The 14,777-nt window shown below is 37.9% G+C and overlaps 1 protein-coding gene across 3 annotated transcripts in view; it reads left to right on the top strand.

The window, feature by feature from the left end:
* The window catches only part of DOCK1 (dedicator of cytokinesis 1), a 346,150-nt gene that overhangs the window by 75,947 nt on the left and 255,426 nt on the right, over positions 1–14,777 (top strand). For all 3 annotated transcript variants that reach the window (XM_053388897.1, XM_053388898.1, XM_053388899.1), the window contains 6 exons: positions 2,145–2,217; positions 4,935–5,038; positions 5,547–5,730; positions 9,125–9,222; positions 10,230–10,319; positions 12,870–12,970. In XM_053388897.1, coding sequence (XP_053244872.1) covers positions 2,145–2,217; positions 4,935–5,038; positions 5,547–5,730; positions 9,125–9,222; positions 10,230–10,319; positions 12,870–12,970 — 650 coding nt within the window. The remainder of the gene's footprint in view (positions 1–2,144; positions 2,218–4,934; positions 5,039–5,546; positions 5,731–9,124; positions 9,223–10,229; positions 10,320–12,869; positions 12,971–14,777) is intronic.

Genomic DNA, 14,777 nt, shown 5'->3' with positions numbered 1-14,777 from the left:
AGAGAATAAAATCTCAGGCAGCAAAAATGGTACATTAGAAAAAAAATTATAATATGAAAGAGTGAGGGTGATAACGTGTGCTAAACAAATGCTGTCTTATATGGAAATAAATATCTGCATAGGGTTATTTATGCTTACATGAAGTGTTCTGACATTGGGGCAGGGGATAGTATATTATTATGAAATAGGGATGTGATAAATGAAGAGAAAACAGGTGAATAGGAAGGGCAAATGTTGGTGAGACAAAGGTTAAATTGAATTGACAGTTCTGCTACATATGGACAGCAACAAAACTGAGCTGCTGGATCAAAGAGTGCCTATATGGATTGATGGAACAGGTGTGATGTAAATGTCAAGGTAGACAAGGTGAACATAGCTCCCGAAATTGAGGAGCATCAAAACACTAGAATCTGTCTGGCCTGCTTGTGACTGCTGTAAAGTTCTGAAGCAAATGATAGCACTCATTCCTTATTGGTTTGTAGAGCTGAAAGCTGACAGTGTGAGGTATTATTTTATTTCCCCCTCTGGTATTATCAGGCTTTAAGGCATGGAAGGAAGGCCTGCTCCATATCCCTGAGTTATACTTCTGGGTACAGTATCAAAACAATATAGAATTACATCTCAGGCTGTGCTTTAAGCCATCCAGTGCTCTGATCTGGAGGAAAGGCAAGATAGAACGAAGTATATTTGTTTTGGTATTATAGCTCAAACAAGTGGTCTTAGTTTAATATATTTTTCAAGGTGGGCATTCAGAAATGATTTCACAGCTTGTTTTCTTAGCGCAGTTGTGCTTGAATCATGAGTATGTTGTTCTCAAGGGGCTCACCTGCATCCAGACCTTTTAACTGATGTCCCAGACTGAGTTAGGACATAGTTAAGCTGATTCATTTTAACTGACTTTTTCAGACTCTACATTGCATTGTGGAACAAAGTTATGTGTTTATTTTATTAAATGAAAATTTCCACACTATTTCCATTTTAAAAAACACCACATGCTCAAGGCAGCTTATAACGTGCATTTTTTAAAACAACAACAATAACAACATTAAACTGAGAAGAATTAAAAACCAGCAACAGGAAACTCTAAAACCAGATCCCGTAAAATCATTCAGAAAAATCAACTAAAGGGATAGAACCACTAAAATAGAAGCTGAAAGGAGCAAACATGATTTTACCTTGTGCCTATATGCTATATGGGGAGATCCCAAGTGGGCTGAGTCCAAAGTCAAAGTTATACCTCAGTAAAAAGTTAATAGATGGTCTTGGTCAGTTTCCCCCTATATTCCATAAAAGTACTGGTGGTATAAGGGACGTGGGTGGTGCTGTGGTCTAAAACACAGAGCCTAGGGCTTGCTGATCAGAAGGTCAGCGGTTTGAATCCCCGCGACAGGGTGAGCTCCTGTTGCCCGGTCCCAGCTCCTGCCCACCTAGCAGTTCGAAAGCATGTCAAGTGCAAGTAGATAAATAGGTACTGCTCTGGCAGGAAGGTAAACAGTGTTTCTGTGGGCTGCTCTGGTTCGTCAGAAGTGGCTTAGTCATGCTGGCCACATGACCTGGAAGCTGTCTGTGGACAAACACCGGCCCCCTCGGCCTAAAGAGCGAGATGAGCACCACAACCCCAGAGTCGTCCACAACTGGACCTAACAGTCAGGGGTACCTTTACCTTTACCTTGTGGTATACGGGACAGGTTGCTTCTTTAAAGTTATGAAAAATCACATTTTTTTGCTCTGTAAATAATAATGCATTGAATAAGATTGATGCTGTTTTTCTGTTTACTAATACAGTTTCTAAAACTGCAATAAGTATTTTAAAAACATACTTGAAAAAAACTCTTTTGAAATAGCTGCATAGCTATTTACATGCCTTCTTCATTGCATCAGATTTGCGGCAAGTGGAGAATGCCTGCAGGCAAGGATGCAGAAAATTTTTTATAACTTAGAATCCATCTCTTCCAAGTTATAAAAACTTCTCTGTCTTTTCAACTGCATGTTTCTTTCTTGATTAGGCAGGCACTTTAATTACAATCTTGTCTTGTTTTTTGTTTTTATAAGCTTTGTTGCCCGCCACCTTGATATTTTATGAGAGTTGGTAGCGTATAAATATTTTTACAAATAAATGGATGTGTACATTTTCTTTTGTGAAGGTTGCAATTCCCATTGAAGATGTAAACCGCAGTCACTTAAGGTTTACCTTTCGGCACAGGTCATCACAGGACTGTGAGTACTTCTCCCTGCTCATTTTACTTGCAGTGTCTGTGTTTACTTTAAGGAAGTCTCTGTTTAGTTTTTATTAATGATTTGGAGTCCTTTTTTTCTGAATTTGGGCCCTTTCCCTCTTACCTCACTTTAGCTGACTTTTGCTATACTTTCCTCCCCTTTGCATTTCCACAAGTGAGTCAGTTGTCAACAGTGGGTGCTGGCAGGTAAGTAAGGATATTTTTATGGGGAAAATAAACTAGCTTGCTTGCATTTGTGTGATCCTCATTGGTTGTGAAGTTCAGTTGTGAGGAATGCTTGCTATAGTAACTTACTTGTTAGCCAAGTGCCGAGTCCACCAGGCTTATGATAATGTTCTGATTAAAGTTTGATATTTTTTACGTTCCCTGTATCTGGCTTGTGTGGACTTTTAATTTCTCACAATTTATAAGTAAAAAAAAATATGCATGGCTTGTGTGCTTGAGTTAGACTGGCTCTCTTAACTAATGTGCTTGTATTTTCTGAAGAGTTGCAGTTTGAATTTTCATTACGCCATCAGCATAAGAATCAAAGCTTTAATCGTGTAACCTTCACTTGAATGTATTTAAGAACTTGTAATATTTGACACCTACTCCATAATGGATAATGCTTGTGTAATTAAAAGCTGCTATTTTGATATAAAAATTAGTCATAAGAATGAAAGTAGTGCTTCCTTTAATAGAATATTTAACAGTTTCACTAATGAAAAACAATATGCGGCAAATTACTGTCATATTTATGAGACTGAACTACAAATTGATTCAGTAGGAAGCAGTCACATTATGTTGCAGCAGTTCATGGGTGGCCAGACCTATTGAGCTTTGGATTATTGCATTCATTATGGGTTAAGACTCAGGACTGCCACAGCGCTTTTTCATATATTTTTTGGACTGCCATAGGGTTGATGAGTATTGCCCTTCTGCCTCTATTTCTCATCTGCTTGCCCTGTCACTTTGCTTCCTTGAACTCACACCAGCGGGTTCTTTTATTATTAATGAGAGAAAATGGAAGTAGCTGATTATAGGCTCATTGGGTTCAGCTGTTGACCCAAAAGGAAACATGAACTTTCTACTGCTGTGTAGATTATATTTTGGGCTTTCCTTACATTATTATAAAGATAGTGTGTTTTAACGGGTTGTGGGGAAAGGTCCTGAAATCACAGCCCTCCCCTAAAGTGCTTTCTTTCTTAAGAAATTGAGGAAGATAGGCTTTAAGAACAGACATTATTATTATTTATAAAATTTGTATACCGCCCTTCATCTGAAGATCACAAGGTGGTCACAACATAAAAATAAAAAATGAGAATACAAAATACATAATAAACAAAAATAGAAACAAACCAATAACGCCCCCTCCCAGAAACACATTTAAAAGGCCATAGAATATTAATCAGTCCGAGGCCTGATTGAAGAGAAATCTTTTTGCCTGGTGCTTAAAGATATACAATGAAGGCACCAGCCGAGCTTCCTCAGGAAAAGCATTCCACAAATGGGAAGCCACGCTCAGGACCTCTCGTGGAGGAGGCACACAAAGAAGGGCCTCTCATTATGATTGCAGGGTCCAGGTTGGCTAAATTGAGTGTAGCACTTGAATTTCATTCTCCATAAGAAGTTGAGATAAATAATACTGTTTGCAGTTAGTTAAACACTATCACGGAAACTTCCTTTAAGGACTAAAGAACCAGTATCTTAGAAAGTAAGTATTTCTAACCTGGTTATAATAATTCTTTTTCGCAGCACCTTTTCTTCATGTGTACATTCTTGAATAATCTTTCTCATGAGCGTATGAAGCCGCCTGAAGATTAATAGCACACTGTAGCCCAGACTTCCTAAAGTAATGCTTTCCACATGTTTTAGATCACAATTCCCATCATTCCAGACTATTGGCTACATTGTCTGGAGTTGTAGTTCAAAATATCCGAAGAGCACCAGGTTTGGAAAAACTGCTCTAGCCCTTATGTCTTGTGCCACGTAGTGTATGGGTAGCCAACATGGTGTCCTACAGAGATTTAGGAGTACAACTTCCATTATCTCCAATCATTAGGCATGCTGATAGGATTTACAGATGACAACATGTGACCGATACATGTTGGCTACCCCTGTGCTACTGTATAGTCTTATGATGGGCCCAGGGCCAGAATACCACATAGCAAGAGAGAGCCAATTTAAGGGTGTGCAAAGGGCCCAAGGGCCCTGCCTGTATTTTGGAATTTTGGAGATTGCGGAGGAGGCATAAAGGAGCATGAGCTCACTATTCTACCTGACTCCTTTTGTTCCATTAATCAGGGATTTGGTAAATAGCTTGTGTAGCTGGTCTTCTAGGCGTTTGAATTTGGATGCCTTGCTGGGAAATATGGATAACTTCTCATGAGCTGCCTTATGTGGAGTGGCACATCTGGGTCACTGTTACGTATACATCTCATTGCAATCTGGCGCATAGTGCTGGGGGTTGAGTTTAATCTTGGAGCCATTTTTAACAGAAGACTTTTATACATTGCATTCTGTGAGTGCAAACAGGCAAGTGGATATACCCTGTATTTCTAAATATCCAGTTTATTCTGAACACAGACAGCCTTATTTAACATAAGGCTATTTACTAGACTTCATGTGTGGTATTAGAACAACCTGTGTCTGCATTCTTGAATGTCTTCATCTGTAGTCATTATCATTGATTTACAACATGTTTCTGTACTTAAACAGCCAAAGATAAATCTGAGAAAATATTTGCCCTGGCGTTTGTTAAATTGATGAGATATGATGGAACAACACTACGGGATGGAGAGCATGATCTTATAGTGTACAAGGTATTATTCTAACCATATGCTGCAATACTTTGAGAATACAAATATTAAAGGAATAGTTATTTTGTACAGTGATGTAGAAGTATAGCTTTTGCTTATATTCAGATGTTATTCCCTTAGTAACGGAAAAATAATGTGGGTTATAAGGAAGAAGAGTGAAACTTCACTTTTATACAGCTGCTTAAGAAAAAATTAAAACAACTTACTGAGCCCACTACGCTTTCTTAGTTTAGATCTTAGTTTGGAACTTTTCTAATGGATAATGTGAAACATTTTCCTTTTTTGTTCATTCTTCCCTCTAGGTAGGTAACTTGGAATATTGGTGGGTTTAACAGGTGTTGAAAAGCCATTAATTTTGCTGTGTGACATGTTTTTGATCTACTCTTTGAAAGCTTTGAGGGGGAAAGTGTCTTCAAGTTGTGATTAAATAAGCTGTGATTAAATGCAGAATAAAAAATGTTTTCAGCAGCTATACTTAATATTTGCATTTTATTTGGGAATAATGTTGCAGGCAGAAGCAAAGAAGCTAGAAGATTTTTCGACTTATTTAAGCTTGCCCTCTACTAAAATAGAATTGGAGGAAAAAGGTCACTCAACGGCTGGCAAGGGCATGCAAAATCTTGGAAGCTGCACCATCAGTAAAGATTCCTTTCAGATTTCTACTCTAGTTTGTTCAACGAAGCTAACTCAAAATGGTGAGGAAGATTATCACATCCTAGAATAAAAAATCTGATGTATTTTAGGAGGGTATGCTTCTTACAAATTTATTTTATTCATAGCAATTAATCTTATTAACTTACTTTACCTTTAGACTGCCTTTCAGCCAGATGACAAGAGTTAAACAATATAAAAATGACACAAGTTAAACCAATGTAAAAATAGATTTGGGGGAAAAATGAAACACAGTTCAGCAGCAAGCATAAAACATGCTTATAATCCACTCCAAATGTATGAAAAGATACACTGATGTAAAAAAAGAAATATAAACACTGAGGGGAAATAGGTGAGAGGGAGTTCTACAAACGGAAAGCCGCGACAGAGGAGTCCCTAACCTGAGTCACATTTACAACAGGCCTTACTGGTTGACAGATCATAAGAGAAGCTACCCCTGCAGATCACACTTTAAATTGGGCACAGTAGCAAGTAGACACCCAGAACAGCTCCTGGGAAGTTGGTGTTCTATGACATTTTTTCACTGTGCTGTTCAAAACTCCTGTGGCAAGAAGAGCCCGATGTAGAACTCATTTATGGTACTCTAACCAGGGTATTGGCCACTGTGCCCAGGCTATGCTGGCCTAGGAAAGAACATAGTTGGTGAACCATGCATAGCTAAAAGTAGGTATTCCTAGCCATGGAAGCCACTTGAGCTTTGAGTGACAAAGCTGAATTCAGGAGTAACTGGTCCTTCAGGGCGAATGCGAGACCCTACAGGTAGTTTTCTGAAATTTCCTGGCATGAGAATCAGCCATCGACAATGCATCTGCCTTGTTGGAATTCAACATGGATGTGTTATTTAAGCATGCTTTTTAGTCACAGATTCCCACAACTTGGTTCACAAAATGCAAATTGAAGTCGCACAAACAGTTTGAACTGAAACACCAAAATAAAATGGTACTCTGTTTAATCTGTTCATTCTTTGTACGATTTCACCTGCATCCTCAAGGAAAGGACTTGGTTTAGTGGCGCTTAATAGATACCTCTCTTTCCTACTCCCACTTTGTACAAACACCCTGTGGTTATAATAGGTACCCAGACAAGGAGGAGAACTGAATGAGGATTATGTGGGGGCATGTTGATGAACCCATCATTCTGCAGTTCTCTGAGAAACAGCTTTGCTGAGTCCCATGTTAAGTGCTCTGCATGTAGATGATGTGCCTGTTCTAGAATAATTATACCCATAAATGCTTTTTAAATCACATTTATTATTTTGTTATCTCCTTCCCCCCTTTTTTCCTTTTAGATGTTCACTGGGACCTTTGTTAGAAGCAATACTCTTGCTTCAGGATATGATTATGAATTTAGGAAAAAGAAATAAAGAAGTGCTCCCAATAGCTTGTAATGCAGGGGTTGGAGTAGATAGGGAACTGCTGTTCAGGAAAGCAAATAAGAACCTTTGATGACCAGCTTCTAGATAAACAGTTCTGTTAAAAAATGTATTAGAAAATTAAGGAATGAACATAGGTGGTTTTACTGTTCAGCTGGGTTGAAGAAATGCACAGGTAATGATATCTGGACACTGGATAAATTGTTATTCTTGGTGAGATGGAAATCTGACATCTGACTGCCATTTTTGGCAACTGCCTCATGTTTTTTGGATCTGATTGACATATGTGACATTTAAGGAAAAGCTTTTGTTATTTTGCAGTGTTCAGCTCCACAATGATTTTCATGCATTGTTGAGGCAATGGTAATTCTTAAAGCATTTTCAATATTTAAACAAACGCTTACATTTGTAATTCATGTGTTAAAGCCGACAATAAGTCTGTGTTGAAGCTGCCTTTATTGGTAGACAAAACCATAATTGACTTTAGAGAGTAATTTCTTCATTTTTGAAGTTCTCCTGTACTCTTTCTGTCAACTTTATTCAGTATGTTAAATAAGGTTTTATGGTTACTTTTAGCATCTTTGAAATTGAGCTGTTATACATTCCATATGTCAGTTGATCTGGATGTATGCTTGCACTGGATTGGATACTGCATAAGTGCTGAGTCCTAAGCACATTTTGCAGACACATTTTTGTATATATTCAGCTAATTGTAGTAGGATCTTGGGAAGCTCAACATGTTGAATTTGTTTTTATATGGCAATGGTCTAAAAAGTTTCTTTTTCAACCTAATGTTTCTCTTCCTAATTAATTTTAAAAGTCAAATGTTTCAGGGCATCCCATGCTGATTAGTAGAAAGCCTCCCTAATATTTCATTTGCAGCCCCTATGCTTTCTTCATCCTGGCAGAACAACAAAAATCAAAGACTAATCCTATCTTTTCATGCCTTAAAGGAGTGTACTGACCTTTAAATAGAGGTTCATGGGGCAGCATTGTATTTTAAATATGGATCAAAATCCATTGTTCTACCAGTTGACCTGCAATCCTTTCAGACATTACCGGTATGTTTAGAACTGTGTAGCTGGATTCATAACATTACAGACACTGCCCTTCCCTGACATAATCCTAATACTGCATTAGTGATGTTTGAATGACAGGATCATGTTTGTTGGGTAAATCATGGTAAAAGTCCATATGCTTACCACCATCTCTTGAGGTGCCTATTTTGGGGAGTAGAAACCTATAGCCCTCCAGAAGTTGGCTGAAATTCCTATAATCCCTCACCTGGGAGCTGTTCAACATCTGGAAGGCCAAAGGCACCCTATTGCTGATTTATAAGGAAATTTCTCGCACTGTCTACTTACTTGCCCTTCAGATTTTACCAGTGTGTTGTTGGACTATATAACATTTTGGAATACATGAAGGAAATAACAAGATTTAATGCTCCCTTCAATCTGGCATGCTATATTCTGTCCATGTAGTTAGCTTTCTTATTTATCACATAATTTATATCTTTATGTCTGTCCAAATTACGCTGTGCAGATTTGCTGATTTTAAAAAGATTAGCAGTGTTACCTTAGAAGTCCTTTTGAGTTCAATAAGACTTACTCCCAGATAAAAAAATGTATCGGATTGCAGCCTGAGTTGTTTATTTATTTAACTAAATTTATATACCACTTGGTTGTAAACACAACAACAACACCTAAGTGGTTTACAATATAAAATAAAACATTTAAATTATCTATAAAACTGGTATTAAAAATAAAAGAGATTAAGAACTACGCTTGCTAAAAGGAAACAAAATGCATTTTACTTCTGTATGTCTGGTTAGGCTTGCCGAAACAAATATGTTTTAAGCAGATGCTGAAAAGAATACAGTAAGGGTGTCTGCCTGGTGTCAAGAGGCAGGGAGTTCCAAAGTTTATGTGCTGCCACACTAAAATATTGTTTTCTTGCAGTTATTTCCATCTCTGCAATGTATTCTATTGGCATTAGAGCTAACAGATTTGCCTTTTTCTGGTTGTTTCTGTGTTGTTTACTCTTAGTGGACTTACTGGGGCTGCTGAAGTGGCGATCGAACACAAACCTTCTGCAACAGAATCTGAGACAACTGATGAAGGTTGATGGAGGTGAAGTGGTTAAGGTAACAAATCCATTTTCCAGCAGCTGTTTGGCTGATATATTGACTTGAAAGTATATTTAACTCTTGTTTCTATATCTAATATAGCTACCGTCGTGCAGTATTACTTTTAAATGTATACATTTTTTTTACATATATGATAATAGGGTGATTCTGTAAAAGTGCTTTATGGTTTTTACTAAGTGAAACAACCTGCTCATTATTTGTTGATAAAATTGATTATTTACCTCCACTTGATATTGAAGAGGAAAAATGCATTTCAGAGAATGTTCTTGGAAGTTTTAAGTCTGGCTCATGCTGATAGGTAACAGAAATTGTGCATTGATTTATGCACACACCAACTCAGATAAAACTTAATTGCATGTAGTGATGCATAGGGTTTTTGCCAAGGTTTGGTCAAGCTGTTGATAACTTACCATAGTAAGATAATATGAGAGAGCAGTGTTTGGGCAGATTAGATAGACATGGGTATGCATATGCATATGTACAGTACAGTGGTACCTCGGGTTACATATGCTTCAGGTTACATACGCTTCAGGTTACAGACTCCGCTAACCCAGAAATATTACCTCGGGATAAGAACTTTGCTTCAGGATAAGAACAGAAATCGTGCTCCGGTGGCACAGCGGCAGCAGGAGGCCCCATTAGCTAAAGTGGTACTTTAGGTTAAGAACAGTTTCAGGTTAAGAACAGAGCTCCGGAACGAATTAAGTTCTCAACCCAAGGTACCACTGTATCTTTTATACTGGCAAGGCCCACACAAGAAATTAATAACAGCAACAAACATCCCCCAACAAACCCCCATAAGCAATACTCAAGCCCCACTTACCATGGTCAGGGATGTCGGATGTGTAATCTCACCACTTCTGGAAGACACCAGGTTGGTTACCCCAGTTTTATACTATTAGATAGTATATAATTATATACTATTATATAGTGTTTAATACTATTACATAGTATTTTGTATTCCTGTATTTTGTTAAGATAGCAATTTTAATATTTCTTTGCAGTTTCTCCAAGACACACTAGATGCGCTCTTCAACATAATGATGGAGAATTCTGAGAGTGAAACATTTGACACTCTGGTGTTTGATGCCTTGGTAATTTATAGATTTTCATTTAATTTATTCATGTTATTATCCCCTGGAAATAGCAGAGCAGCTAATATACATGGTTTCCATGTAGGGCCTTTTCATTTTGGCAGCTCCTTAGCCTTTGGGTGACCAATGATGTTTTTGGCTGGTAAAAATAACTTTTGGGTATTTATACTGCTATTTCCCCAAAGTGATTGGAAATCTATGTTTAAATGAATTTTGATAGACTAATTAAATAATTTTAATTTCATATCTAGAACTGGAAGTGAACTGAGTTTGGATGGCTGAGTAAAATACATACCATAAAAGAGCACAATTTTTGTTTCAGTGTAGCTGTGTATTGTGTTTTTCCCATTTTTGTGAAACAAAAACGACCATTTCAGTCTATGAAGCCCCATGTACTTCACAGGGACCAACTTGTTTCTTTTCCCATTTGTTTTCTGACATTCTGTATTGTAAAAACAGAATTTTAGCTTAAATAAAAAAAATAAGTTCCTCTTAAAAGGGCAAAATATCAATTCCTGTGGGATGGGGTTTATCAGCGATGTGGTGCTGGGATAAAGAAGGAGTTTAACCTTATCTAACATTTCACACATCATTTGCTGGTGGGTCTTCATAATCTTTGGCCCTCAGTTTTTACCTCTGGGTTTGAGAACTACTATGATACGTTCGAATGTTACATAAGAGGCACGCTGATGCTTGAGCTCATAATATCTTTTGCTAGTATAGCTGTTAAATCTGAAGGTGTTGTAGGATTCTGAGATAGTATGGAGCAGAAGGTGATACAAGGGAACGAATTTTGAGGATGTACGGTCCAATGTGATGACAAAGATAAATTGGCCGTGTACAAAATGGCCGTGTGTGAGCAGCCCCTCAATCTAGAGATGAAATCAAAGCAGGAACATTGTAGATAGAGGTAGCTGATTTTTTTCTCAGATAAAGGAATCTTGCAGGTAGAACGGGGGGGGGGGGGAGGTGGTCTTTTCAGATTTCACTTCAGAGCAGGAGTGCAATATTAGCAAAGGTTCAAAAGATAGCTCTTGGATACATTAAGGTTATATTGCAAAAACAACAACCCAAGAACAACAAAAAGGCAGTAAGAATATTTGTTGTTATTATTTTCCTTTTTATATGTCAGAATTCTCACTGTTATCAACACAGGAAAGTCACACCCTTTGGCATGCACAGCAAATTAAATAGTTTCATTTAAATATTAATAACAGGCAGCGGTGTGTCACGCTAGTGACCTGGCAGGGAATGTTACATTCTCCTAAAGCATATTTCTATGTGAACTGGAATACAGGAAGCTGCTCTCCTGAAATACCACCCCGACAAGAAAACATTTTCCCATTTTGTTCCTAACAAAAGTATATATCCATTAATTTCAAGAAGCTGTGGTTGGTTCTGGAAGTCTTTCATCCTGACAGGAATCCCTGCAACCTCAGCCGCACTTGCCACCACAAGTACCTGTGCCTTAAACTAGTTTTTTTAGGTGGATTTTATATGCATATGGGGAAATGGATACAGATATAGAGGATTCAGAGATGATTGTTGGCAGTTTCTATGGCTTTTCCCTCAAGGCAATTTTACCTCAAGCCACTTTACTTCCACACCTCAACTCTCTCCAACTGAGTCCTGTTTTCCCTGACTCTTGACCCCCAACAGACCAATAACCATCCATGTGACTCAAACCTCCAGGAAGTGAGAGTGAAATTTGCCTCTCTCCCTTCTGTCAGAACTCCTCACCCAACAACCTCTGCTTTCATGATATAAGGCCTCCTCGCAGTCAGAGGGGTCCCAGAATAAATATTCTTATTAAACAGAGCCATAATTACACACACACACACACACACACACACAGCATTTCTCCACACAGAGAAATGGTTTGGTTTTAGTAAAAGAGAGATCTATTTGAATATCTCACAGGAAATGTTCTTTTAAAAAGGCATTCTATTATTTTATTTTATTCCCCAGGTAATATTGGTTGTCACATGCTAGTGTGTCACGCCGATGTAGGGAACATAAATCGCCTTTGTATAGTATTCTGAATATAAAAAACTGCCCGCTGGGCACCTGGGAAATAATATGTACAATTTCCAGATCCCTGATAGTGGAAAAGTTTATGTCACTGTGTCCAAAAGTTAGACTTTCTGAGCCAGAATGCCTTCATTTAAAGAGGTAAAGAATTAAAAGTGAATATCTAACGCTGATAAAGCCAGCAAACCTAAACAATGTGTTTTAAATTCGGTAGAAAATTCAAAATATCCAGTTTCGGTTCATCAGCAGTGAAGAGGGCGAGGCCTCTTTTAAAAGCTACCTCTTCAGCATTTGAGTTCACCTTCTGAAGCCCTCTGTTTGGCGCAAGTGACAATTTTAAGTGCCTGCTCAAAACTGCACTCTGCCCTCCTCTGAAATCGAATGTATGAAGATTAAATCCTCCTCACAAGTATACCTGGCACTTTGGAGGTCCCTTCTAACTATCTGTTTCCATTAAAAATGTAAACATTCAGAATACTATATTTACATGATAATGGAGTGTCTTTTCAAACTGAACAGGTATTTATCATTGGACTAATTGCTGACCGGAAGTTCCAGCATTTTAACCCTGTTTTAGAAACCTACATTAAGAAACATTTCAGCGCTACTTTGGCCTACACGTAAGCTTTTAATTCTTCTTCTTCTTTTTTGACCAAGTAATACGTGTTGTAAGCTTCAGAATGTTTAAAAGCTACAATTGTGATGTCTGGTTATGTTAGCTTGGTGTTTAGGCTTATCAGCTCTTGAAGTTCAGGGCTGGGTGCTTGCCGTACATTTAAAGCATGTTACCCTCCTTTCTAAAGAATCATTGGACCTGTAGTTTGTTAAGGGTGCTAGGAATTATAGCTCTGTGGTGGTAAACTACAGTTTCCAGGATTCATTTTTTTGGGGTGGGCTTAAAATGTATGGTGTATCCCAGCCCAAGTGGCACCCCAGGGCTATTGGAAGGGATGTGCCAACTTACTCCTATGGTTACTTTCGGAGTGTAAAGATTGAGTTGTGTATGGCAGGTCAATCTTGGTAATGGTTGGAGTTACCCATTTCCTCCCTTTCAGAGGCGTTAAAATGCAGTTCATCTTTATAAATGGGAGTTGGTTGGAGTAAGATGAGATTATAATTGTGGCAATATTAAAAACTGGTATCATGACACTTTTCTCACAAGCTTTTCTTTCCCTGAATATCCACTAAAACCTGAGCTAAGCTTTTCTTTCCCAAAACCTGAGCTGTAGCATTTTTGATTCTATATTTGGGGTCAGCAGTTTATAGTCTGGAGTTATTGAACAGTTAAAAGTAATAGATACAATAAATTAAAATAACAAATTTTTAAGAATGTTAACAGTCACAAGCTCTTGTGACAGGAAAGGGCTATTCGTTTAATGCACACACAACTTGTGTAACATTCTGTAGTGTTCATTTTTCACTTAAATTACACCAGTTAATGCTTGTCCTGAACTGTGCTAATAATGTTGAGACTTATGTGTGTTTATGTAGCTTTAATCTAGTATTACTGCCTTGAATGATTAGTTGTGAGGGAAATACCCACAAATAAGCCTGTTCATTGAATGAGAAATAAATATAATAATAATAATAATAATAATAATAATAATAATAATAATAGCAGCACACATATGACTGATTGTAATACCTGCTTAATTTTTGTCACTGAGGGATATCCAGTTGTGGCATCCCATTTGCACAATAGATGTCCACTTGTGTAAAGGACTTAATATTTTTTCCTTGCAGTCCTGGATGCACCCCCAAAATCTGTGGGTTGTGGGAGTGGTGCTTTGGAGCAGATGGGGGAGGGGTTCAGGAGGATGCAGGAAATAAGGAAGATCTTTTATTTGCCTTGTGTAACATTGGATTTTACTCATAGCTATTCTTGGGAAAGAGCTATTTATTTTTAAAAATTCTATAACTAAACATAAAAATCCATTAGGAATAATTGCTAGTTTGCATTTGGAAGATTTTGTCAGTATTAATGGCATCCTTATGAACGCTACATACAGCGGAATCTGCTAGCAGAATAGTGTTACAAATCCAATCTTAGTTTTCGGTAATGCCATTGTAAATCAGTTGACTTAGATACCTGCAACCCTTTTATTTATTGGGCAAAGGGCTGCAAAATGAATGTTTATTTATTAAATTTTTATACTGCCCTTCACCCCATAGATCCTAGGGTGGGTTCACAACGTAAAAATACAATATAAACCCCCCCACAAAATGCACAATAAAAAGTAAATGCAGTGAAAAGGGGCTGTTTCAAATGCAGGCCCCACTAAAGAAGTCAAGCCCAGCAATCTTTATGGCTGCATTCTCAGGTTATACTAAGAGGTCACAAGTGCAGTGCTCATGTGCGCAGTTGTGCCCTTTGGGACTTCACCTGGTTTTCACAAAGGCTCTTGAGCCTTTCCTCCTTCATTGCCC

The sequence above is a fragment of the Podarcis raffonei genome, chromosome 5, assembly GCF_027172205.1.
Source record: "Podarcis raffonei isolate rPodRaf1 chromosome 5, rPodRaf1.pri, whole genome shotgun sequence".
Classification (NCBI taxonomy): domain Eukaryota; kingdom Metazoa; phylum Chordata; class Lepidosauria; order Squamata; family Lacertidae; genus Podarcis; species Podarcis raffonei.
Note: the sequence above shows the minus strand (reverse complement) of the source record. Positions and strands in the feature narration are given on the sequence as shown.